Below are 25,746 nucleotides of genomic sequence, written 5' to 3'. Positions count from 1 at the left end.
CTATCAGGTCTGCTGCTGTGAAAAGTGATATTAGCAAACATACAAATATCACTCTTCACAGAAGCAGACTTACTAGCTAGCAACTCATAAAAAGAGCAACCGAAAAAGCAAAAAACAACCAACCAACCAAGAACAAAAGACAGGAACAAGCAAAGCACCTTATTTGTGTTTGTATTCTGTTTAGATCCAGTAAAGAATACATACAACTGTACATTATTTTTATTATTAGGTCTGCAAAAAAACCCCACATAAATAAATTACACTGATTGGACCTGTATATGTGCATATTTATTTGTTTTTTCTAAGGTTAATTAAATATTTTAGGAAAAAGTCTGAGAGCAGCCACCAGCAAGAGTTCGTGGCCACATTCTGAGGCCACCATAATTATGTTGTGAGAACCCCTGAGGGTATGTGTAAGCTACAAGCCGCAGTGAAAAGTGAGCTGCATCTACATGTGGTGTGTAGCTACATGTGGGCAGTGAAAGGCTCTGGCAGAGGAGTCGGTAGGGAAAGGCTCTGGCAGCTCCCTCCTGTCAGAACTGTTCCTCACAGCAGCAGGGAAAGGCTCCACCAACACGCAGCTGCAGGAGCCTTTCCCTACTGTCTCCTCTCCATCAGAGCCTTTCCTTGCTACCGGAGCCTTTTGCTTCAGAGGAAAAGGACTCCGCCAGTGGGGAAACAACACAATGCTATACTACGGTATAGACAGGGAGGCACTGCTTGGTCACGTAGAGAGCCGTGTGAGGGAAATACTGTAAGATTCTGGCATGTCTTTACTTACCTGAGCAGTGCTTCATCGTCTACACTACTAGGGGTATGTGACGTGTATGTATTCTACCAAATCTTTGCAAGGAGTGTAGACGTACCGTTTGAGCAGCCCTTAGACCAGAGTGTAATTGTCTTAGTTTGCAACTAGGGAGCTTTAGGTTAGCTATTGGGGCTGGGGAAACTTTCTGCATATAAGGAGAATTAAACACTGGAACAGACTAACTAAGGAGATTGTGAAATCCCTGTCATTTGGAAGTTTTTAAGAACAGGTTAGACAAATGCCTGTCAGGGATGGTCTAGGTATGCTGGTCCTGCCTCAACACAGGGGGGAAAGGCTAGATGACCTCTTGAAGTCATTTCTATGATTCTGTATAAAATATAGTATGCACATAACATGTACTTTCATGTTACAATATTTAAAGTTATTCATTCATTCATTTCTTAGTCAAAATGTTTGCATTAAAATTGAGCAAAACTCAGGAATCACTTCAATGACTGTTTTGCTCTTTTAAGGACAACAGAATTTGGTCCAATGTTATAAATTTAATTTAACTTTAAATCGGAAAGTACTCTGTATGTATGTGTGTCTTAAGTTCTTTTAGCACCACATCACTTCTGTGCAGACACAAGTACCATCCTTCACACAAACCATGCCTAGTGTTTTTGCTCTATGATAGCTTATGTTGAGTGTACACATAAATAAACTGGTGGAGTTAATGTTTTTCTTTTCCTTCCTTCTATTGTTGTTGTGCCTATTTACTAAGGAAAACTGCATTCCATGAATCTTGCAATGTGCTTCATTCCAAAATCATCTCTGTGCCATCCAGGGATGTCCGATCCCTCAGAATAACCAGCTGGTTGGTTACACCAGCTTTCCTGTCCCTTTCTGCCACAAGAGCAACACAAAGGGGTTGGAATGGGCCCAAGGATGTGACCCCTGGTTTGACTGAGATCATAACCTGAAGTCCTGAAATATCAGCAAAAATTCTCATCTTGTAATATTTCCTGGCCAGGAAGTGGAAAGTACAGACGTCACACTAGAAGATTCCCAGCTCAGTTTTGAAGACTCAAGCAGTGTAGATAAGATTATGAACTACATCTGATTTTGTACACAAAGCTCTATATGGGACTACCTAAACTACATAAAATTACTACGGAGCATAGTGACACATTTTCAAAATACAAAATGAAAACAAGCTGGATCTCACTGTGTTGTCCACTACTGTGAACGATTTTGCTGAACAAGACTTTGCTATTGAATTCTTTGCCTTTGTTGCTTATCATGGGACACGGGTGTAGATTATTCTCTGCTATATTGGACTCTATATGACCCCATGTATTATGATTAGGTGAGAATCTACTGACTTTTGACCAAAACCACACTGAAAAAGACTCTTCAAATGTTAGTGAGGTAAGAAAAAATTCTGGTAATGAGAATACTCCCAAATTTGAGTGGTCCTCCTGACCTGTTTCCTTAGTAAGCAAGCCTTTTTTCCAATTGCTAGGGACAAGGCTGGTTACCTCCTTTAGACTTAAAAACCTCCACTTTTAGCTCTGACAAGGTCAAACTATTTGCTAACTGTTGTCACCTCTGCTTTATGTGTTTGTATGGTAAAAATAAAGAGAGAGAACCTAATGGTACCCTACTGTAGGAAAAGAAAATGTTTTACAAATAAAACCCCATCCAGAACATCAAGTAAAAGGGATGGTACTGTATGGGTGAAACCATACAAATTACTAGATATAAGCTAAACAGAAAATTCCAAATAATATGTTACAGTATAAACAGTTTTTGGTCTTCCTTTCCCTATGAGCTTCCCTTTGAGGTATAAAAGCCGTAAATAGACCCAGGAGTAGCTCAGTGCTTTTGCCAACGAAACTTTTTTTCTTTTGAAAGAAAATTTTTCCTCAGGGTTAGACTAGATCAGATCCTCAGATTATGCATTTTAGAGAACTCTGTTACATTATTAGGCTAAAAACCAGGTAAGGACTTTGATATATCCAAGCTAGAGTAGGGTGTTTGCATCAGACTTTGCATTTGTTATCAGGGCAATTGTAAAATTGCTTAAAAAACAACCACCCCTAACTTCATCAAAAACCCCACCTCAATTCCTCTTCATAGTCTTTGAGGTCATGACCCACCCAGAGGCCAACTGGTGTGTATATCTAGTTTATACCGATGACCTGATTTATTCCTTAGCAGGGCCTTCACTTAATGCATGGTTTTACCCTGAAAAGTTACTTAGTAATAACACACTTTCCTATTCAACAAATCTTATTGTATGTGTGTTCAGAGGTATGCCTGCCTGCTTTTCTGACTAAAATAATCTCTTAACTGCTTTTTACTCCTGCTGGCACTGCAGAGCCAATACTGTAGCACTATGAGAGAACGAGGTTCTGTTCCTCTGTATGCATCAGCAATGATGTTAGCTACTAAATTCCAATGTCTTACAACTGTGCGAGCCAGTTGAAAGCAGTGGGACTGCACAGACCATGCAATTGAGATCCTTGCTTTAAACGACAAGGCTCTTCTAAGAGTTGAAAGGAAGCTGGTCTGCAGTCATGGTGAGCAAGCCACTACATATTTTGATGTGTTCTTCACTGGACAGTTTGAGATACAGCCCTAGAAAATGAATCCTTTTTAAATGTTAAATGTTGTTAGCTCTAATTTTCCCCCTTAATGAAAGACAAGGAAGCTGGAATGATGAAGACTGCTGCAGATCATGGATTGTCCCCATGAGTAAATCAATGTTGCACTGTCAATGACTCCTGGCATTAAAAAGTTTCCTTGTTAGGGAGCAGGTGATGGGAATCTCAAACATGTCTGCTTCTCTGTTCTGTTACAGGACCTCAGTATCTAGATCTGTGGTGTGAGCTCAAAGACCCCATCCAGCTCTCCTGGTCTGTTGGTGCAGGAATTAAGGAAATCTTCCTGCTGCCTGTAAACGCTATACAGTGAAGTTTTCAGCTATTGAATATCACTATTACATGTGAGAGATTGGCTCCATTCTGTTGTGCTTTTGCACTCTCCAGTGCTGGCAGGGTCCCAAGACCTCCCCTGTTCAACAGACAGCACAACATAGTCATGATGCTGTAGGACCTGGAGCTCCAAAGCCATAGCCATATATTCTCATTCTCGGTGTAAAATGTGTCTGAGGGAGAGAGGAATTTCAGCAAACCATGGATGAACTTGACTTGTATGCACTACTCCTCTTAAAGAATGGATTTCTGCTGAAATTTTATCTTACAGGGATATATTAACTTTCAGGTTACAGGAGGCGAATTTGCTCTTCCTGGAAATCGTAGAGGTATATGAGGACCTTTTATTTTTCTTCAGAAATTCTCTTCAATTCACCAAACCACTTTAAAGAAAACCATCTGTGAGCTCTTGTTTGACCAGTTACTCATTTTGTTCTCAAATTTCAGTCTCCCACCTTAACTTCCATAACGTCCCATAATGAGCAATAGCACTCTTTCGTCTTCTCTCATCTCTGGCCCTTGGCTTGTCTATCAGTCTCTTTTTACCAAATTATGTTTTCCTAAGCTGTTTTTCATATGCAATATTTTTTTGCCCTTTCCAGGTCAAAATCCACTGATATAAAGCTATAATAAGATATTGCACAGGGTGACTGAAAGGACAGATGATTTTCCCTTTCCCTGGTCTCCCTTTCATTCCAGCTACTACCTCAATTCATCCTTTTATTCAGTGGGATAGAACTGAAAATGACAACTGGAAGGAAACTCTATAGCCCTCCTCTGAAAATGTGTGATAGTGATGGACATAATCATTGCCTGGCAGATAGTGATGATGGGGCAGAAGCAAAAAACATTTTATTTGCAAAGAAGTACTCTCAAGAATGACAGAGTTTGGGAGGTGAAGATAAACGCAGACTTTAGAGGATGCAAGGAAATTCAGCACTTTTATGATGGAGTCTTACTACAGGCAGTGGGGATAAGATTTGAGGCAACTAAAGCACAAAAAAAAAAACATTTCTACAAAATCTTTGGCTTCACTGGCATTTTTTCCATGGGCTAAATAGTGTGTTAGCTTCCAGGCCCATAAGGAGTTGTCCTCCCACAATGATGATCCTTGGTCTAGAGGAGGGGCTCTCAATAAAATTTTTGGTGGCCTCAGAGTGTGGCCACCAACTCTTGCTGGTGGCCACTCTGACAGTTTTTCTTAAAATACTTAATTTAACTTTAGGAAAAACAAATATGCATATATACATGTCCAAATCATTGCAATTTATTTGTTTTTTATGCAGACTCAATAATAAAAATAATGTACAGTTATCTCTATTCTTTACTGGACCTAAACACAATAGAAACATCTCCCCACCCCCATTGCCCGCTATGTCCGCCCGTAACCCAGAGCTCTCTTCTGCGCCCTTGCACCCCAGGCTCACCCTGCTCCTTGCCCTTTGACTACAGTGTGCTGTGTGGTCGCTCACCTGTAAGGCCAGCCCTGCCGGAGCCCCACCACCGGAACCCCGGGGGAAGGGGAGGAAGGTGGGTCAGGTGTAGAGTCCAAGGTTCCTCCCCCACTGCATACAGCAGCCCCACATGTCTGCAGAGTTGCTGCCTGAAGGCCCCAGGAGGCTGCGCAGTGCAGGGGGCCGATCCAAGCAAACTCCAAGGCAGTGCATCCAGGAGCAACAGCTAGGGGCTGCAGGGAGGGGCCACTGCTTTGCCATGCCCCCCCCACCACCACCCCATCTCCACCCAGGAGGTTGTTAAGGCCCAGAAAAATCTGCTGGTGACTGTATGTGGCCATGGTGGCTGCATGCGGGAAATGCTGGTCTAGTGGCCCTAATAGGAGCTTGACTGAACTGACTGGCTGTATAAATAGTAGTGTAAAATTCATGATTTTGTGAGGAGTACCAATTGCATAATATTTTTTAAAATGACAGCTGAGATTCTAGATCTCAGTTCTCTGGCAAAAGGTGAATTCTGCAGCAGTTTCCTGTATCTCAGAGACACGGTGTAAAGGTGTCTAAGTTTTATATTTACAATGGTAGAGACACTTTTCCCTAACCCTTACTCATACTGTGCATTCTTGCCGTGCTAATGTGTAAATCATCCTCATTTTGGGCCACCTACCCACCATTCTTCTCCATTTCATTTCTCCTGTAAGAACCAGTATTCCAGTATCTTGCTTCTTGTCCAGGGCTGTAGCCAGGACTGTACAGGTCCAAGTGAAACTATCAACAACCCCTTGGTAGGCTTCGGGGTGGGGTTATGTCTCTGCAGCAGCATTTTAAATCAGGCACATCAGGTATGTGTCCTTAAAACCAGACCTTTCTTGTTGCTTTCCCTCTTCACTCTGTCAAATCCTGTTATTTTATCCTTTTCCCCAGTCTCTTTACTGCACCACCCTGGCTGTAGTGTATCTGGAACCCATATGGCAAATCTTAATTATTTTTTAATTCCCCTGTTACAGTCTGATCTTTTCCCTCTTAGTCCTCTTGCTTTTTTTCACTCTGAAGCAAGCACCTCAAATTCACTCCAGGCAGATTCCAAATATTTGCTAGTTCTGTACTGTGCTCTGGTTTTCCTTCTCCACACCTAGCAAGCTAGTACTCCTATAACCCTTCAGCATCATTTTCTCCTCTCTTCTTCTCCTGCCAAAAGAGGTGAGCTAAGGCCATCCTCACCTGATGTTTCATAAATCTGTATTTCTCCCTCAGGCTTGCCAACATGTGTTGGGTGCTTGAGCATAAGGGAGGGAGAGATATGGGGGAGCTGCCATCACCTCCTGCTGATAGAGAAGAGCAACCCTTAAAAAAATGCTGACAGTCGCTACTCATTCTCTGCTCCCCTGCAGAATTTGGGCATGTGACAACAGCCCTGCTTGTGTTTGTACTGTGCTTTAGAAGAGGTAAACTATTTTAAGTATTGAATATTATTATTATTACCATTATTATTACTGTTGTCTCTGGCAGTGTTGTGGTTCAGTCCTTGTGAATGACCCGCTGTCAGCCCCATGAATTACCCACACATTATTTAAGGGGAAGAAAATAAAATTCCCAATAGAACCATGCCTCTATTAGTATGTTCAGTAGAAGAAACACAAAGGTTACTAATCTTCTGAATCACTTAAGATGCCATAGTTTTTTGGAGGGAGCTCAAACAAATAATCTAAATTAGGCAAACTAATTTAGACAATGGCTTGTTGTGCAGGGTGCTGAACGTTAGGACCTACCCAGACTCCCATTCCTTGCAGAGGCTTTCCTACTTCTTCTTTTCTGAGGAGCCCTGCCCTTTTAAAGTTCCCTTGAACTCCAAACAAGGCCCAGCTGTCCTAATTGCCTCAGGCTTTAAGAAGTCAGCTGCCTTGTTATATCTTTCCTGCTCTAAGGGATTAACTCCTTGGGAGCTAGCTTTCCCCTTCTATCACAGCAGAAACTACCCTGCTCAGTTCAGCCAGGCTCCTCCTTTATTAGTGCTGTTAGGCCAAGAATTGTCAGTGGGCACCCCATTTGGGCTGGGAAGCCCTATATACTGTCCACCTGCCAGAAAAAATTGAAAACAAGTCTCTCTCCTAACTCACTGTCTTGCAATGACCAGACCAACGTTTTTACATCTTGCAGTTCACGAACACCATCCTTTATCCACCATTCCGCTATAAACCACAGTGCCCAATCTGTCTTACCTACTTTCTCTCAGCAAACTAGAAATGCTGCTATACTTATATTAATCAGTCTCCTGGTATAGTTCTATGACATCATCACCATCCACCAACAAAGCTATTTATGCAGACCCTACTGTACCTCATTTTCCACAATAGCTTAAACAGACTATGACTGTTACAGGTAGAGGAGAGTTGTCCTATGTATAAAGTGCATTACTTGATTATTAATAATTTCTAGAATTTGAAAATAGTCATGATGCTTATCATAGATCCATATTTAGCATAGTATAAGTGTGGTTGGGAGCATGGGCAGGATTAAGCTTTAAAGCTGTTTTTTGGAAACTTACTTCTGAATTTTGAGACTTTCAGAAGTTCAGTTTTTTTAATATGGCATTCTAATAGTTATTTTTGTTGAAATTATATAGATACATAAATATTGTATGAGTCAAAGACGATGCCACACATTTTGGAAGCAAAGAAATGAAATATTAATCAACTTAACTGTACAAACTAGGTGAAATCCTGCCCCCGTTGAAGTCAATGGAGTTTTGCTATTGACTCCATTGGAGTCAAGATTTCACCCACCACACGTACAAATATATGCCACAGATAGGTCATAACAACCTTAGTTCTGCTCCAGTAAGGAAGTCAACTTTCCAGTACCTCCTTCCCCACCTGACCTCCCTAACAATGTTTTACCATCACTGTATGTATGCATGGCACTTTACAACTAGAATGAAGACAGCAGTCCGTCTTGGTACTTATGTGGACCCCATATGACAGTCTCAAAACACCTCACAATATTTTTAATGTATTGACCCTCACAACATTCCTGTGAGGTAGGGAATTGCTGTTATCCATATTTTGCAGATGGGGAGCTGAGGCACAGAGGGACTGAGTGACTAGCCCAAGGTCACACAGGAAGTCTGTGCTAGAGCAGAGACTTGAACCCAGGTCTCCCAAGTTCTAGGCTAGCACCTTAGCGCAGGACCATCTTCCCTGTCTAAATGTGCTTCCTGACATAGTTAATACTTTAAATAGTGCTTTACAAAGGAGGTCCCATCATTATACTCATTTTAAAGATGAAGAAACTTAGGCCAGAGAGGTTAAGTGGTTACCTAGCAGGCCAGTGGCCAAGCTAGAAATAGAACCCAGGTCTCCTCAGTCCCAGTCCAGTGCTGTATCCAATAGGCCACACTGCTTCCCTAGTCATAGAACGAGGTGACGTCAGGAAGGTGGAAAAGGAATAAGGTCAAGTGGTAGCTTGTTTTGCACTTGTTCCTTTTTTGTCTGATTAAATAAATAGCTAAAAGTTAACTTAGTTGGAATAAAATTTTACAGTAATTCAGTCACCAGGATTGCCTATTCTTAGTGGATGCTGAGTTGTCATTGTGTCTCTGGAATACATACTGTGTGCTGTGAAGACGCAATCAAATGATAGAATTATGATTTGGTATGTTTTTCCTCACTTCGCTGTAAAATCTTACTTGGCTGCTCCACTACGTAATGTTTAAATCTGAAAGAGTATTCAGCACCATTAGAGACAGCAGTGCAGTGGATCACAGCTGCAAACTAGCACCTAAGAGTGCAGAACAAGTTATGGTTTAAAGTGCGGTTTGTCCTTGACTAACTTCATATATTTTAATACATTCACTATCAAATAAATGAGCGGGAAAATTAACTCTTGAGAAATTTGATTGGTTAAATGTGTACTAGTGAAAAATATAATGTATAGCTTAAAATAAAAACATTTCACAGCTTTGCCTGTATACTGTGCTGACGTTTGTATTCATTGTTTGATGAAAACTCGTTATATCATTAGTTGTAAGGTTCAGATTGTCTAGTCGTAATTATATTGATAACAATGGTGATAAGTACAGAAATACTATCAACTCCGCCACTTGCAGTGTATTAACCTTGCATCCTTTATGAAAAAAGGTCAAGAATCTTTAGAATGAAAATACTGGCCTTTCAGATACTTTAACTTGATATCGGCAGTGGCAACAGACTCAATAAGATGCCTGTGCGTACAATTGTTCTGCAAACATAACTTTTCCATAAATATAATCATGCAGCCACATAACTGGACAGTTACTGAAATAAGCTAATTTGTAAATTCTGCATATTCCTGTATTCTCTATCTGAACCAACCCTCTCAAATCCCAGAAGATACAGGTAAAGAGAATAAAAGCAGGATTATATACCTTGTGTACTAAAAGTCAATTCACATCATTTTAGATGATTTTATCTGCCCTCCATTAAATTCTGCATCAGGTAGACTCTTGAAGTTGAGGTAAAATTTAAGGGGAATTAGTGTATAACCAATGTATTTGAGATGGGCTAACTGCAGAAACAAGGAAAGAATGGAGGCTTCCAAACCCAAACAGTAACAAACTGTACTATTTCAAGTTTTTTTTTTCACTGCATTTTGCATTAACTACTAAATGCTACTGCTAATGTTGATCTTTCATGGGTACTATATGGGCTATTCATTGATTCATAAATGATCGTTTTGAACACATGGTATCTGTGTATATATTTCCCTATCCCCTTAACAGCCAACCCCCCTTTTTTTAAATTTGGTAGATCATGGGGAATTCATATGCAGGGCAACTGAAATCCGCCCGTTTTGAAGAAGCTCTTCACAACTCTATAGAAGCCTCTCTGAGATGCAGTAGTGTTGTCCCACGGCCAATCTTCTCTCAACTCTACCTGGACCCGGACCAACCTCCTTTCTTGCCAGAAGGTAACTATGCAAGTATGGCACACTTCAGTTTGTCATTTTTTTTTCAAAAAGGGGCCCTCAAGCATTGGGGGACTGTGGTTATAAAATATTACAGTTCAATTCATTCTTTGACATAAAATCCATATGCTTATCCATATGACATAAAATCCATCTTTTGTGCCTCTTAAAAGAAAGAGGGTTGTGGTATTTTGTTTCCAAGCGTAGTATTGGTTTGAACTGCTGTGGATGTAGAGATGATTCTGTTTTTGTATTCTTTTCAGATGTAAAACCAAAGGTGGAAGAATTGGACAAAGAGTTGGTACATCGTTACACACAGAACGGTAGTCTGGATTTTTCTAATAACCAAACTGTTAATGAAATGGAAGACGAGGAGGAGGATGAAGACATGTCAGATTCAAGTAGTCCACCAATCCCATATTCACAAAAACCTGCCCCAGAAGGGTCTTGCACTACCGATGGTTAGTTCTCATTCCTGTGCTTAAATCAGTTCTCACTGTAATCTGTAGTGTTTAAGGTTAGAAACTAGTAATAATGAAAACTGATCAAATGAATATGCTGAATTGTGATATTGCCTGGTGACCAAGGAAGTGATTTTTACAAAGGGATCAGGAGTGTACCCTTAGTCGCATGAATAGTTCTGCTCAGAAATTTGGAACTGTGATCAAATTTTGGCTTTGGACTGAGACTACATTTTCAAATATGGCCCAGAATAGAATGTAATGTAATATTTTCAAACATAAATTTAACTAGAGGCTTTTTAAAGCATTCAAACTATTTTTAAACATTTTTAAAGTCTATAAAAATTATACTAGTTGACTTGCATGAGTAACTAACATAGACAGTCAGCCCCAACCTTTTATATGACTTTGTAGAATTCCAAAAGATTTTAAAATAGCTGTTTAAAAATGTAGCTAACAGTTACGGGGGAAATATTCAAATAAGGGGGTTTGATACAGTCTATAAAAAAGTCTGTATTATTTGTTAGAAGTGGCTAAGGCTCATTATGGCCCTAATTAATTACTAAGAGCCAAACAGCGAACATCTTCCTTACATTAGTGAATATTTACTCAGGTGAGTATTACCATAGCCATAAAGGGGTGCTTGCATGAGTAGCTGCTTACCAGTGTAACAGGTTCAGAGTCACACCTAAGCTTTTTAAAAGGATAAACAGACTTGTTGACCATGCTAGTTATTGAAAATATGAGCAGGAAGGCAATGATGTTGGATATTGTGTGGATAGAATGGTTAGGGAGAAAGCTGTTAGGAGTAAATATTAAATAACAGGTTTACATTCTTATTGGTTTGATATCCTACAGACCTAAAAATTCCTTGAAGAAAATAACTTAATCATAACTATTATATAAACTTATTTATGTTAATGTTAAATTTCTGCTGGTTTGTTGGCCTTTTTGCAATAGTTGTTATTAAATAGTCATTGTTTGCCAACAGCTACTATACAGATTGGTATCTGTAATTACCAGTTTTCTCCCCAAATTAGAACAGAAAATTTCTGTGGTAATTGGTGGCAAATGTTCACTTTTTTTTAAAAATATAATCTTATATATTGGTCCCTTCTGGATCCATCTGTCTTAGATGGGCATGTCCGTCCTCCAAAACAAAGGAACCCCAAAAGCCTTGACTCCAAAAACACTGGGCTGTTATCAGAAATTGGGGAAAGTTATTGAGAGAGGTTTGTTGTGATATAGTATTCACATTGGCTGGTGTGTTCAGAGGGGTGTTTTTGTTTTTTTTTGGACTACTTTCAGATTTTAGACCTGGGAATGACACAGAAACTAAGTTGGTCTCACTGGTTGATGGTCTTGTAGCAACAGACCAAGATCAAGTGCTTGTGTTGAGTCACTTAGATTTGTCACAGCATAGGATGTCATTTATCCTGATACAGCACTGACATGTCTGTGTAACTTGGCAGGGATGGATACAGTGGCTTTGTTGTTTTTTCTCCAAGTGGACTCTGATAGCCTTTGAGCAATTGCTTCCCTGCTCCTAGGTTCTCTCATTGGAGTACTCCGGGGTTTTATTTTTCTTCCTGTTCAGGGTATGCATGTGAGGCTCTTTGGGGTGAAGTGTCCTCAGAATGTTGATGGAAATTAGTTCTGTGCCTCTATTTCATGGGAGTGGTTGCTTGCATTTCTAGTGACTGACCAAGGTCAGGGCTTAAATGACAGCTAGCTGGTAGAAGTACATCCAGTTAAAGCCATAAAGTGACAGTTGTAGATTGTGAGAAACAACCTGAGCCGATGATGGAAGTGATTTTGGTCCCTTCAGGTGTGGAGTGTGTCTGCCTTCGGTTGCTAAGTTGCACAACCTTGGGAACCTACTGGATCCCTGGCTGCTTCTAGCTGTCCAGACAGCAACAGTTGTCAAGAGTGTTCCTTTCCATCTTTGGCTTTCTTTTCATATACAAACTGTGCCACAATCATCCATGCCTTTCTCACCTCCAGTCTGGATTACTCTTTGGAGCTACACTTGAAGACTTGGGGGTACTTTTAGTGCAGGTAGGTGCTCAGATGCCAGGGTGCTGAGTGTGATATAAACATCTGCAGTATCCCTGCATATTGTACTTAGTAGGGTTTCACACATGGAGCATTTTACATCCATGTTCTTTAGTTTGTACTGCCTTTGAATTCATTTGTGCATGCAATTCTGTTTGTTGGCTTTGACTTACAAAGCTCACTTAGATTTTGGGTCCTGGTTACCTTATATTCGGACTCAGAATTGACAATTGAAATAAGCTGAGGTGTTGAAGATGGCAAGTTCCTAGATGTCTGTTTCTGGAAGAGGTCGAGGGAGGTGTGGTTTCAGTGGAGGGCTCTTGACTCTGGAATTCTTTCTCTTCGGTCTGACAGAGCAGTCTGTATGCTGTTTCTGCCGGGGATAGACCAGGAATGGAGTCGTAGAACTTTTAACAAGTAATCTAGCTAGGTATGTGTTAGATTATGATTTCTTTAAATGGCTGAGAAAAGAATTGTGCTGAATAGAATAACTATTTCTGTCTGTGTATCTTTTTTGTAACTTAAGGTTTTGCCTAGAGGGGTTCTCTGTGTTTTGAATCTAATTACCCTGTAAGTTATCTACCATCCTGATTTTACAGAGGTGATTTCTTTACTTCTATTTACTTCTATTTCTATTAAAAGTCTTCTTGTAAGAAAACTGAATGCTTTTTCATTGTTCTCAGATCCAAGGGTTTGGGTCTGTGGTCACCTATGCAAATTGGTGAGGCTTTTTATCCAACATTTCCCAGGAAAGGGGGGGCACAAGTGTTGGGAGGATTGTTCATTGTTCTTAAGATCCAAGGGTCTGGGTCTGTAGTCACCTAGGCAAATTGGTGAGGCTTTTTACCAAACCTTGTCCAGGAAGTGGGGTGCAAGGTTTTGGGAAGTATTCTAGGGGGAAAGACCTTTCCAAACAGCTCTTCCGAAGTGAGCTGTAGCTCACGAAAGCTTATGCTCAAATAAATTGTTTAGTCTCTAAGGTGCCACAAGTACTCCTTTTCTTTTTGCAAATACAGACTAACACGGCTGTTACTCTGAAACCACAAGTATAATGATATTGGGTGGCTGCAAAGCTTCTCTGTATGGGAGCTCATCAATTAGAAATGACAGAGGAAGAGAGAGCTGGATTTATTAGTCGATCACAGAATGACTGTGCCTCCAGTGTGATGTGATCATGAAAAAGGCAAATGTTGATCCTAGGATGTATTTCCAGTAGAGATAGGGAAGTACTAATGCCGGTGTACAAAGCACTAGTAAAATCTTGTCTGGAATGCTGCGTACAGTTCTGGGCACCCATGTTCAAGAAAGCTGAATTCAAACGGGAACAGGTGCATAGAACGGCTACTAGGATGATTGGGGAATGGAGAGTCTATTTTTTTGAAAGGAGACTAAAAGAGCTTGGCTTGTTAACCCGGCGAAATGAAGGCTGAGAGGGGAATATTTTTGCTGTCTATGGTATTTCTAAACAGCTCTTGGGAGTGTGTCTCACAGCCTGGGTTGACAGTCTTGTGGTGGCAGAGTTCATGTTAGTGCACTAGAAATAGCAGTGTGGATATTTGGCTCAGGTGGAAGCTCGAGCTTGGGCTCCAGGGTATGGGGTGGGCTTCAGAGCCCAAACTCCAGCCTGAACCGTAATGTAAAAGCATCATCCATACAGCTATTTTAAAAACATTAGCGCAAGTGCTAGCAGCACAGGTGTGTGGACCAGAGGTGGGAGGCTCGCTCCCAGATGCTGTGTAGACATACCCCATAAATACATCAAGGGGGTAAAAGACAGGGTGGGAGAAGAGCTAATTAAGCTAAATGGCAATGTTGGCACAAGAACTACTGGGTATAAATTGGCCATGGATAAATTTAGGCTGGAAATTAGAAGAAAGTGTCTAAACATCAAAGGAGTGAGGCTCTGGAACAGCCTTCCAATAGGAGTAGTGGGGGCAGACAACCTAACTAGTTTTAAAATGGATTGTGTTGAATTTATGAATGGGATGATATCACAGAGTTGTTCAGAATAGCAGAGGATTAGACTCGATGACCCAGGGGGTCCCTTTCAGTTCATGTTCCTATTAAGGGTTTTCCTGAAGATGCTGGGTTGGTGGGGAGGGATTTTATTTTTTGATTGTTGGAAAAGGAGAGGGAAGAAATTTTAAAACATTGCTGACGTTTCATCAGAGTAGTTGTAGACTGGCAGATTCATTGATTCTGAGGCCAGAAGGAACCATAGTGATCTTCTAGTCCAGGGATCGGCAACCTTTTGGCCTGCGGCCCGCCAGCATAAGCCCCCTGGCGGGCCGGGCTGGATTGTTTACCTGCTGTGTCTGCAGGTTCGGCCGATCGCAGCTCTCACTGGCTGCGATTCACAGTTCCAGGCCAATGGGGGCTGTGGGAAGCGACAGCCAGCACATCCCTCAGCCCACGACCGAACCTGTGGATGCAACAAGTAAACAAACTGGTGCCGCCTGCCAGGGGGCTTACCCTGGTGGGCCTCATGCCAAAAGTTGCTGATCCCTGTTCTAGTTTCACCTTCTGTATAACACAGGCCATAGAATCCCCAAAATAATTCCATTTAAACTAGAGCATATCTTTTTTTTTTTTTTTTTAATCCAGTCGAAGTAAAAATTGTCGGTGATGGAGACTCCACCAAGACCATTGGTAAATGGTTCCCATGGTTAATTACCCTCACTGTTAAAAATGTATGCCTTATTTCCAGTCTGAATTTGCCCAGCTTCATCTTCCGGTCATTGGATCTTGTCTGCTAGATTGAAGAGCCCATTATTAAATATTTGTTCCCCATGTACATACTTATAAACTATGATCGAGTCACCCCTTAACTGTCCTTTAGGCTTGAGGCTAGTTGAGCCTATCACCATAAGGCATGTTTTCTAATTATTCTCTTGGCTCTTCTCTGAACCCACGCCAATTGATAGATTGTGTATAATTATATGTATTGTTGTAAGTGCATGGGTACCCAAATATATTCATGTTCTACACCATGTCTAAACAAAGAAATTGACTCAGTGATCACCTTTCCTCCTATATGTGATCATACAGATCACCTAACCTTCCATTTTCCATTGCATGACGTCCCTGAAGCAACTCAGCAGTTGCTTACAAAGAAAAGTAATATTAGGATTGAATTCAAAATAATAGATAAAAAATTAAAAGTTGAAGTCAGTGGGGCTGCTCAGGGTGCTCCAACCTGAACATGTACTGGATTGGGTCCTTGGTTCCTGAGTCTGCAATTCATAAGTTTTGCTGATTATACAGATACTTTAGGTTAAATGTCTCAAGGGTTGTACCTTATGTGGGGTGAAATCCTGGTCCTGTTGAAGTCAATGGTAGTTGTGTTGTTGATTTCAGTGGGGCCAGGATTTCACTCATGGTCATTTCATATTCCATATAACATCCTAATGTTTATTAAAAAAATCACATAATTCCCCAAATTCACATGGCTGAGTCATAAATCAGTCAGAAATGCATGAACTGGTTTGTATTGCCTTTGATAATGAATAAAACACAAGTAACATTTTTGCTGAACATTCTTCCTAACTTGGCAGTAGCAGGAGGTCCTTTATCCTTCTTGTTGGAAGACCATTATAGGGTGACAAGTCCACATAATTATTCTGTTTGTAAAAATAAAGCCTTTTTAAGCAATAAGCATAAGTGTTTCTTTTTGGTTTTTGGCAGAAGTTTTAGCTCCAAATGGATTTTTATAGCCCAGTTATAAACTTCTGTGAAGGTTTTTTGCGGATACAGACTAACACGGCTGCTACTCTAAAACCAATGGAAATACTGACAGCTTTTAGCATAATGACCTCAAATGTACAACTAGATAATACAGTAAACAGTTCTTAACCTCTTCATTGCCATGCCTTTAAAGCATGCTTGTCTTAATTTGTGGAATGGCATTATATGCAAGATATGTGTGAAACACAATAGTAGCACCTTCCTTTTGTTAGTAAATCCTCAATTTACCTGAGGTCTAAAGGAGGTCAAAAGTAATTTCAGAGGCAATTAAGTAAGCAGGTACTTAACACCTGATCAGTTGCTGTGAAGTTACAATAGTGAGTGACAGTGAACTGCAATTCATATGTAATTCCTAGAAGCTAATTTCTTATGCAAATATATTTTTTGCAGTACAGATACAAGTTTGTACCCCATACTAAGGGTGTTGTTTGGTACCTTTAGGTGAAAAAAGAAAACAAAATAGAAAACCTTTTGCTTGTATTTCCACAGCTGTGCGGACAAGACTATTCCTTATTGGGCAGACAGGCCTGTGCTAGTTTAAATTAAGATGATTGTGGAATGCAAACATGCTTGTGTGAAGGAAAACATTTGAATTTTCTTCCAAAGAAATGCAGATGATGTCCCTAAGAGCTATTCATTATTCTTCTTTCCTGTTGCTTTTGGCACTTCGCAAATTACTAATCAGGATTTAAGTGCCTGCTCTCTTTTTAAAACAAAGCTGAGGATCCCATGGTAATTTTTTTTTTTTGAGCGGGGAGTGAATCAAAGAGCTCATTTGTATACTTTTATTTTTTTAATATTTTCTAAACATTGTAAGGATTATAGTGGTTGATTTTTGTTGGCCAAATGACAGCTAAAATGGGGTTGGGGGGGTTAGGGCTGTCGATTAATCACAGTTAACTCATGCGATTAACTCAAAAAAATTAATTGCGATTAATAGCACTGTTAAACAATAGAATACCAATTGAAATGAATTAAATATTTTTGATGTTTTTCTACATTTTCAAATATATTGATGTTAGTTACAACACAGAATACAATGTGTACAGTGCTCACTTTATATTGTTATTTTATCACAAATATTTGCACTGTAAAAATGATAAACAAAAGAAACTGTATTTTCCAGTTCACCTCATACAATACCATAATGCAATCTCTTTAACGTGAAAGTGCAATTTACAAATGTAGATTTTTTTTTTTGTTACGTAACTGCACTGAAAAACAAAACAATGTAAAACTTCGGAGCCTACAAGTCCACTCAGTACTACTACTTGTTCAGCCAATCACTAAGACAAACAAGTTTGTTTACATTTATGGGAGATAATGCTGCTGGCGTCTTATTTACAATGTTACCTGAAAGTGAGAACAAGCGTTGGCATGGCACTTTTGTAGCCGGCATTGCAAGGTATTTTACGTGCCAGATATGCTAAACATTTGTATGCCTTTTCATGCTTCAGCCACAAGCCCATTGTTTTATTTTTGAATGAGTTATTTTTTTTATATAATTCTACATTTGTACGATCAACTTTCATGATAGAGAGTATTTTTCAATTCACCTCATACAAGTACTTTAATACAATTTCTTTTGTTTTTATAGCAGTAATATTTGTAATCAAAAATAAATATAAAGTGAGCAATGTACACTTCGTGATCTGTGTTGTAACTGAAAGCAATACATTTGATAAAGTAGAAAACATCCCAAAAATTAAAATAAATGGTATTCTAATATTGTTTAACAGTGTGATTAGTCACGATGAATATTTTTAATCACTTGACAGCCCTAGTTTTTACCCCCTCTTCATGTGTAACTATACATCAGGAGATACCTGTATCCATGCAAATAACAGTAAAGGGTTAAATTTCCAAATCTGGCCTGTATTGGTGAATGCATCATTTTTATAGTACAAATTGCAATCACTTGTGTAAACAACTTGTACATACTGTCACTTGACAGAATTTTCATGTATAAATACCTATATAAATGAGCATGTATATAGTGCAAATACACTTGATATGAACCGAATCTAAAAAAAATTATGCGTGCAGATTACACTAGCATAAATTAGAGGTCAATTTTTGAAAATGTGTGCCTTATTGATGTTTACATGGGTATAGTCGTATCTATCTGATATTTAATTATCAACACAAAATCATGTAGGAAAAAAAATTAGCACTCTGAACTTCTGGTAAGCCGGAAAAATAAAATGTTATGACTGGAACTTTTTGAGAAAACAATTAACAAAAATACTCTATACAAATGATTCATTTTGTTGCTAAAGAAATGATCCTTACATGGGTGGAAAAGAAGAAGAATGGATGGCTCTTGGATACTGTCTACATTTTTTTGGGAAGAAAATTAAAGATTTTTCTTCATAGAAGCAGATACGTATTCTCTGATAATCTCTTACTTTAAGCTAACACAGAGGTACCTGGCCAAAATTATTAATCTACTCTTTCTGATTTGGCTGTTGATGTGTAAACACAAAATCCCCTAAAGTCTTTGTAAAGAAAATATTTTTTATTTGACATGTCTCGAACAGCTATCAATTAAAGCTTCTCGTACAAATGGAAGCCAACTATGGATCCCTTTAAAAGTTCAGCCTTAAAGCGTGTGAATTAAATGCATAAAACAAAACTGAAAATCAGTCCTGAGTGCAACCCATTGCTGTCATTTCTTCAGCCTCCTGTCTATGCTGAGGGTGAGCCAAAGACAAATTTTTAACATCAGCTTTGTTTTTCCATGGCTTTTTAAACTTTTAAGCTAGATGGTAAATCTTGTTTAAACGTTAGTTTTATGTTCAAAGATCTTTTTGGTTTTTGCATTTGTGGAGCTATTTTTTTAGTAGCGTAAACAAAAGATAATACAAGAGAACAATTATAAAGGTATAAGAAGTGTTTGCAGTTTACTGTGGAATTTGTGAGTATCTTGTATATAGTAATGGCAGCTTCTCATCTATTATCTTGGGTAAATATTAAAAGACGTATCTACGTTGTAGTATGTACCATTACAGGCTGTGTATGTACAGCATTTATATAATAGAATGTATTTATCCTAATTGAATAGGGAGCATGAAATTTATGCAGATAAAACAGCCTCTCAGATAAGAGGATACTATTGTCTAGACTCTATAGTATCAGCCTCTGATACATAGGCTAGTTTCACTCTGTACTGCTAAGACAGTGGTCCCCAAACTTTTGAGGATCCTGCTCCTCCTTACCCCTGTCAGCGCCCCCTCTGCCCCACCAGGGCCGGGAACAGGGCTGTGGCTCAGGAGTTGGTGGGGGACATGGACACAGGGTAAGGGGGCAGAGGCTGGGGCTGCAGTTGGGGGTGAGTCTGGGGCCAGGAGCAGGGCAGTGGCTGGACTGCAGTGGGGGCTGGCAGCCAGGCCTTGGCCAGGTGTGGCTCTGCTCTGGTTTTGCCCCTAGCCTCGGCCCCAGGCCAGGAACGGAGACATAGCCAGTGGCTGAGGCTGGGGACCGGAGCAGGAGAGGGGCTGGGTAGTGCTCCCTCCCCGCCCCCCATGGGGTTGGCCCAGGGTCTGCCATGCCCCTGCCCCCAGATGGTCCTCCATGCCCCCCAAAGTGGGGCACACGCCACAGTTTGGGGACCTCTGTGCTAAGGTATTATGGTGTAACACAGATGTGCCTTGGTGCAGTGGTACATGCTCAGAAGGTACATGCTCAGATGACTGTTAAAATGTTATGAACTATTCCTGGTTGCTTTTTCCTCTTGGGGCTCCTTCTAGGGCTTTGAGGATCTCCTGTTCTGTCCTTCACACTGAGACCTCATCAGAACTGATGGTATGAATCTGTCCTAAACACAGCTTAAATTGTGTTCCTACTAACACCTTTTCAACGTGATTTGCTAGGCCTGTCTCAGTCAGGGTGGTGTGCATGCTATGGAATTTTATCCTAAAATTCCTACCAGTGCTAACCTGAGTTCAGTGGAATTAGTGTTAGAACATTAGTAGACCTGCTGTAGGTGGGGTTTTAGCTGCTAACAGGATTTTTAGCACAGTGACACCTAGCTATTTTGGCAGGTCAGATTACAACAGTGCTGAAAACTGTTGACTTCCAAAACCCTGGGTACTCTAGATCTCCTAGTGTTGCTAACAATAACACATTTTAGCATAAAGCTCCAACAGTCAGTGTTAGTGGAGTTAGGAACATTTTTATAAAATTTCCTAGTTAAGACCGTACTAAAGAGTAATTGTTAAAACAATCACATCTTTTGTATCATAAGCCTTGTGTATAATAGCAAAATTTTTCATTGCTGACCCCTGTTGTATCAGTGGGTAATTTTGCCATTTTAGACCGAGGTATAGGCTGGTATTATCAAAGGAGCCAAAGAGAGTTAGGCACACTACTACCATTGAATGTCAATGGGATTTGAGTATCTAATGAAGTAAGGCTTCTTTGAAAATTTTAGCCATAATATCTCAGTGGTATGTACCACCCACAACTGGGTAAGCAGGCAATTTACATTTTGAGTAAAATACAATTTACCCAGAAGAGCTCCTTTTATCTAGAACCGGGTTACATCCCCACCTGTATGATGTCTACATTGATAATGCCCCTGATTACACTAAACTCGTTTATGCAAAAATATTACATGTCTTCCGTTAGATTGAGCAAAATAGGACTTTCCTTCAAGTGATGGTGTAGTAGTACTGAATAGGCTGTGTGTTACTGGAATGCCTTCACCTGTGTGAACTTGTGCACGTATGTGAGTTAACACTGTATGAAGGATGCCATTTTGTAGAGCAAAATGGCATCCTCCATGCGGCATGACTCAAATTGATGTTAAGGGCACTACTTACAAGGGTAAAGTTATGTAGATGCATGAATTTTTACAGGATCAGGGTGTACAGTATTAAAGTACATAGATGGTAATGCCTTGGATGTGGCTGTTAAAATTTAATTAATAATGAAGGTTTATAATAGTTTGCTACAACCAATACAGTAGAGCCTTTTGAAGCTGTTCTTTGGTAAACTATACTGTATATGCACAAATAGGCACTGAAAAAGGATTTTCAGGTTTACTTCAATGCACACCAGGAAGGTTCTGCTACTGTGGCAGAGGAAAGACCATACTCCCTGTCAACCAATAGTGGAGTGCCCTGTCACCTGCCAACCCCATATTTGCTAATGCCCTGAAACAAATCTACTTACCACCTCCTGCTGCAGCTGACAGATGGGCGAGCTTTCCTGCACCTGTAGAAGTGGAAATTAGGTAGGGACGTACTATCATAGAGCCAGGTTAGCAAAATGGCTTATGAAGTTATTGTGTGTGCTGTACATTAGCCAGGCTACCTGTGCTGAAATTGTGTTCGCATGAACCATTTATAAACCTGGCTTTATAATGCTTCCACTAACAGTTTCATTGCCTATGAAAAGAGAGACCAAAAGGTCCTTTGTCACTATATCCTTTCCGGTGGAGGAGGACAAGAGATAAAGATGGCTCCCTCTGGTGTCTGTCATCTCAGTCTTCAAAGCGGAACTAGAAGTAAATCAGGGAGATAGTAGGGCAAGATTTTGTTCTGTTGTAAATAGTTTGGGATCAATAATGGAGCTGCCCTGACTTATGCCAGCAGAGAATGTGGCCAGTCATTTTGATCCCCATAAATCCAATACAGATGCTGGTTGACTGGCCCACGAATGGGTTTTCTATTTTTAAAGTTAAACGCAAACGCACAAAACTCAACTTCAAAACTCAAATGTCAACCTACATTATGAACCAATGATAACATAAATTCCATCTCTTTCTGATTTGTTCTTAACTCAGAAATTGCTTTTAAATTTTTTTTAAAATTGGAAATTTTGAAAATGCCTAAACAAACAAGTTGTGAATTTTGAAAAATGATTTTAAGTCTCATATGGCTGAGTTTAGTTTTTTATGAGGGTAGGGGCAAACAAAAAGCAACAGTCTTCTGAAAGCCCCACTGCTGAACTGAGTTTTTAAATGCATCTTTTTCTTCAAAGAAAACGTATAAACCTCTGAAAAATGGATTGCATCACATAAACAGTAACAGTTATATATATTAGACAATGTAATACACAGATGGAAAATAAAAGCTGGAGCACCCCAAAAAACTTCTATTTGAATAATATATCACTGAAATTTCTTTTATTTCAGTGTTCCTGAGCATAAAGAGTTGGTGTAGGTATAACTTAGGGTCAAATTTCATAAACTACTGATGGGTTTTTTAGTGTTTTTTTCTTAGTAAACACTGGATATGTAGCAGTCTTTTTTATTATTAATATGTTTGTTTAGCACCAAGTCACAAAGTTAAAGACTGTCCCCTTTATAAAGCTTACAATCTAAAGAGAGATGCAGAGAAGATAGAACTCCTTGGGAATAATTTAAGAGGTTTGTTTGTTTTGTTTTTATGAACTCATAACTTTTTTTGTTTAGTTTCAAGTGACGTGGTATAGATGGAAAGGAAACACGGGATGAGTTTTGCACTGTAGGGCTTTTTCATACGTTTGAGTGTTTTAGCGTTTCTTCTATTTAAAACTGGACTTGAATAGTGGAAAAGGTATCTGCTTCTTAGCCATTTGATTTCTGATCTCCAGAGTTTTACTTACTTTCTCCAATCAGAAGCCTTTTAGGTAAATAATGGCTATTTATTTTCGCTGATGCCCCCTGCCAGTGGATCTGTATCCTTATTAAGGACCTGATCCAAAACCCACGCTGAGCTTAGTTGAAGTCTTTCCAAAGACTTTAGTGGTCTTTGGATTAGACCCTAAATGATGATACATTTACACAATGTATGTATTTTCTAAAAAAAAAAGAATTTAAATTAGATAATAATGGGAAACATCTTCCTTGGCTGCTTTGCATAGCTGAAACAAACAAAAGAGAAAGTGACAGCAAACCACTCGTAAAAGTTTAATCACACATCTTTTCTTTTCAGGTTTTTGTCAAGCAGGCAAGGATTTGCGGTTAATATCGCTGTGTGTGGAACAAATTGATATCCCAGCAGGCTTCCTGCTGGTAGGAGCCAAGTCTCCAAATCTTCCTGAGCACATTTTAGTCTGTGCTGTTGACAAGCGGTTTTTGCCAGATGATCATGGAAAAAATGCACTTTTAGGTAAATGGTTTTCATTATTATTCTTGGTACAACAATTGATAACTAAAGGTTGGTTTAAAGTTGATTCAAGAAATGAATTTTTCTTCATGGTATGTTGAAGAGAGTTCCGTATTTATGAAACTAAATCTATAACTGAACTTCTTGAAAAGCCTGTTTAAAATATGGCCCTACATAGGTACAGGAGTCCACCCACACAAAGTCTGTTGCAGCACTGGGGCATAAATGTGAAACGTAGTCAATTTTTAACCTCCAGTCAGTGTGTAAAAATTTCATTTCATGAATAAGAAACATGAATTAGCAGACACAGATTATATTTATAATAATTAAAATATGAATTAACACAGTAATGTTTCTTGCTAATTGGAGACATGCATCTGCACACCTGTTTTGCCCTCTTGGCCTATGACTGCCGGGTGAACAGACCAATAAAAGTGATGTAAGGTTGTTGGTTTTTTGGCACCATCAATCTCCATCTTGGATTTCCTCTCTCTCTTCCCTGTTCCTGTGGTGCCTAGAATACATTGAGGTGGACTTTTCAATAGACAAGAAATTTCGCTAAAGCTTTAATGGATTTATTTAGCTAAAACTCTAGTCCAGGCCATCATTATCTTACATCCTAACTATTGCAGCTTCCTCATTTTTGTCCTTGACAAATGCCATATTGTCGCCCGTAATCCATTCAAATGCTACTGCCAATTTCATTATCTTGCCTCATTGGTCCAATCACATTATCCTACCTGCCCTTCCCCTCATTGTATCCCTCCACTCGCTCCACCTTTTCCACTTCCATGTTACAAATTGTCTTTCCTTTTAAGACCTTACCTTCATAGTTTAGCCTCTTCTTGCCTGTCATCTTATTTGTTAATGAGCCAACAGCTCATCTGTGCTCTGCCGGTGAGCTACTAAAATTAAAAATGTAAAAGTCTATGGGACTGGGTAATAATATACACAAGCAGTTTAAAATAGTTGTCTCAGGAGCTCTCTGAGCCCCTGTTACTGATTTTTAATAAATCATGGAACACTGGGGTAAAGAAATAATATTGTGCAGTATTTAAAAAGGTAAATAGGATGATCCAGGTAACTAATAGGAAAGTTAGCTTGACTGGGCAAAATCATGGGAAGTAATCAGTAAAGAATTAAAAGATGGCAATATAATTTAATGCCAATCAACATGGTTTTATGGAAAATAGGTCTTGTCAAAGAAATTGGGTATTGTTTTTTGATGAGATTACAAGTTTGGTTGATAAAGTTAACTTTTGATGTAGACGTCTGTACAGTATTTGACATAGTACCTCATGACACTCTGATTATAAAAATTAGCACTGCAAAAATCAGTGTAGCACCTATTAAATGGATAGATAGCTCTCAAAAAGTAATTGTTAATGGGGAATCATCATCAAATAGAGATGCTTCTAATGGAGGCAGGGGTGCTGGAACAATTTGTATAGTCGGGGTGCTGAGAGCCTGTCAAGGTTCCTCCCCCACTCTCAACTCTAGGGTACAGATGTGGGGACCTGCATGAAAAACCTCCTAAGCTTATCTTTACCAGCTTAGGTCAAAAACTTCCCCAAGGTACAAAATATTCCCCCCGTTGTCCTTGGACTGGCCGCTACCACCACCAAACTAATACTGGTTACTGGGGAAGAGCTGTTTGGACGCGTCCTTCCCCCCAAAATACTTCCCAAAACCTTGCACCCCACTTCCTGGACAAGGTTTGGTAAAAAGCCTCACCAATTTGCCTAGGTGACTACAGACCCAGACCCTTGGATCTTAAGAACAATGAACAATCCTCCCAACACTTGCACCCCCCCTTTCCTGGGAAATGTTGGATAAAAAGCCTCACCAATTCGCATAGGTGACCACAGACCCAAACCCTTGGATCTGAGAACAATGAAAAAGCATTCAGTTTTCTTACAAGAAGACTTTTAATAAAAATAGAAGTAAATAGAAATAAAGAAATCCCCCCTGTAAAATCAGGATGGTAGATATCTTACAGGGTAATTAGATTCAAAAACATAGAGAACCCCTCTAGGCAAAACCTTAAGTTACAAAAAAGATACACAGACAGAAATAGTTATTCTATTCAGCACAATTCTTTTCTCAGCCATTTAAAGAAATCATAATCTAACACATACGTAGCTAGATTACTTACTAAAAGTTCTAAGACTCCATTCCTGGTCTATCCCTGGCCAAGACCAGCATACAGACAGACACAGACCCTTTGTTTCTCTCCCTCCTCCCAGCTTT

At 39.6% G+C, this 25,746-nt stretch overlaps 1 protein-coding gene across 1 annotated transcript in view; it reads left to right on the top strand.

The window, feature by feature from the left end:
• GREB1L (GREB1 like retinoic acid receptor coactivator) overlaps positions 1–25,746 on the top strand; it is a 129,705-nt gene that overhangs the window by 5,587 nt on the left and 98,372 nt on the right. The window contains exons 2-4 of the mRNA XM_077810384.1: positions 9,986–10,145; positions 10,406–10,603; positions 23,323–23,499. Coding sequence (XP_077666510.1) covers positions 9,989–10,145; positions 10,406–10,603; positions 23,323–23,499 — 532 coding nt within the window. The 5' untranslated portion in view covers positions 9,986–9,988. The remainder of the gene's footprint in view (positions 1–9,985; positions 10,146–10,405; positions 10,604–23,322; positions 23,500–25,746) is intronic.

The sequence above is a fragment of the Eretmochelys imbricata genome, chromosome 2 (genome assembly GCF_965152235.1).
Source record: "Eretmochelys imbricata isolate rEreImb1 chromosome 2, rEreImb1.hap1, whole genome shotgun sequence".
NCBI lineage: Eukaryota > Metazoa > Chordata > Testudines > Cheloniidae > Eretmochelys > Eretmochelys imbricata.
This window is presented reverse-complemented; position numbering and strand designations above follow the sequence as displayed.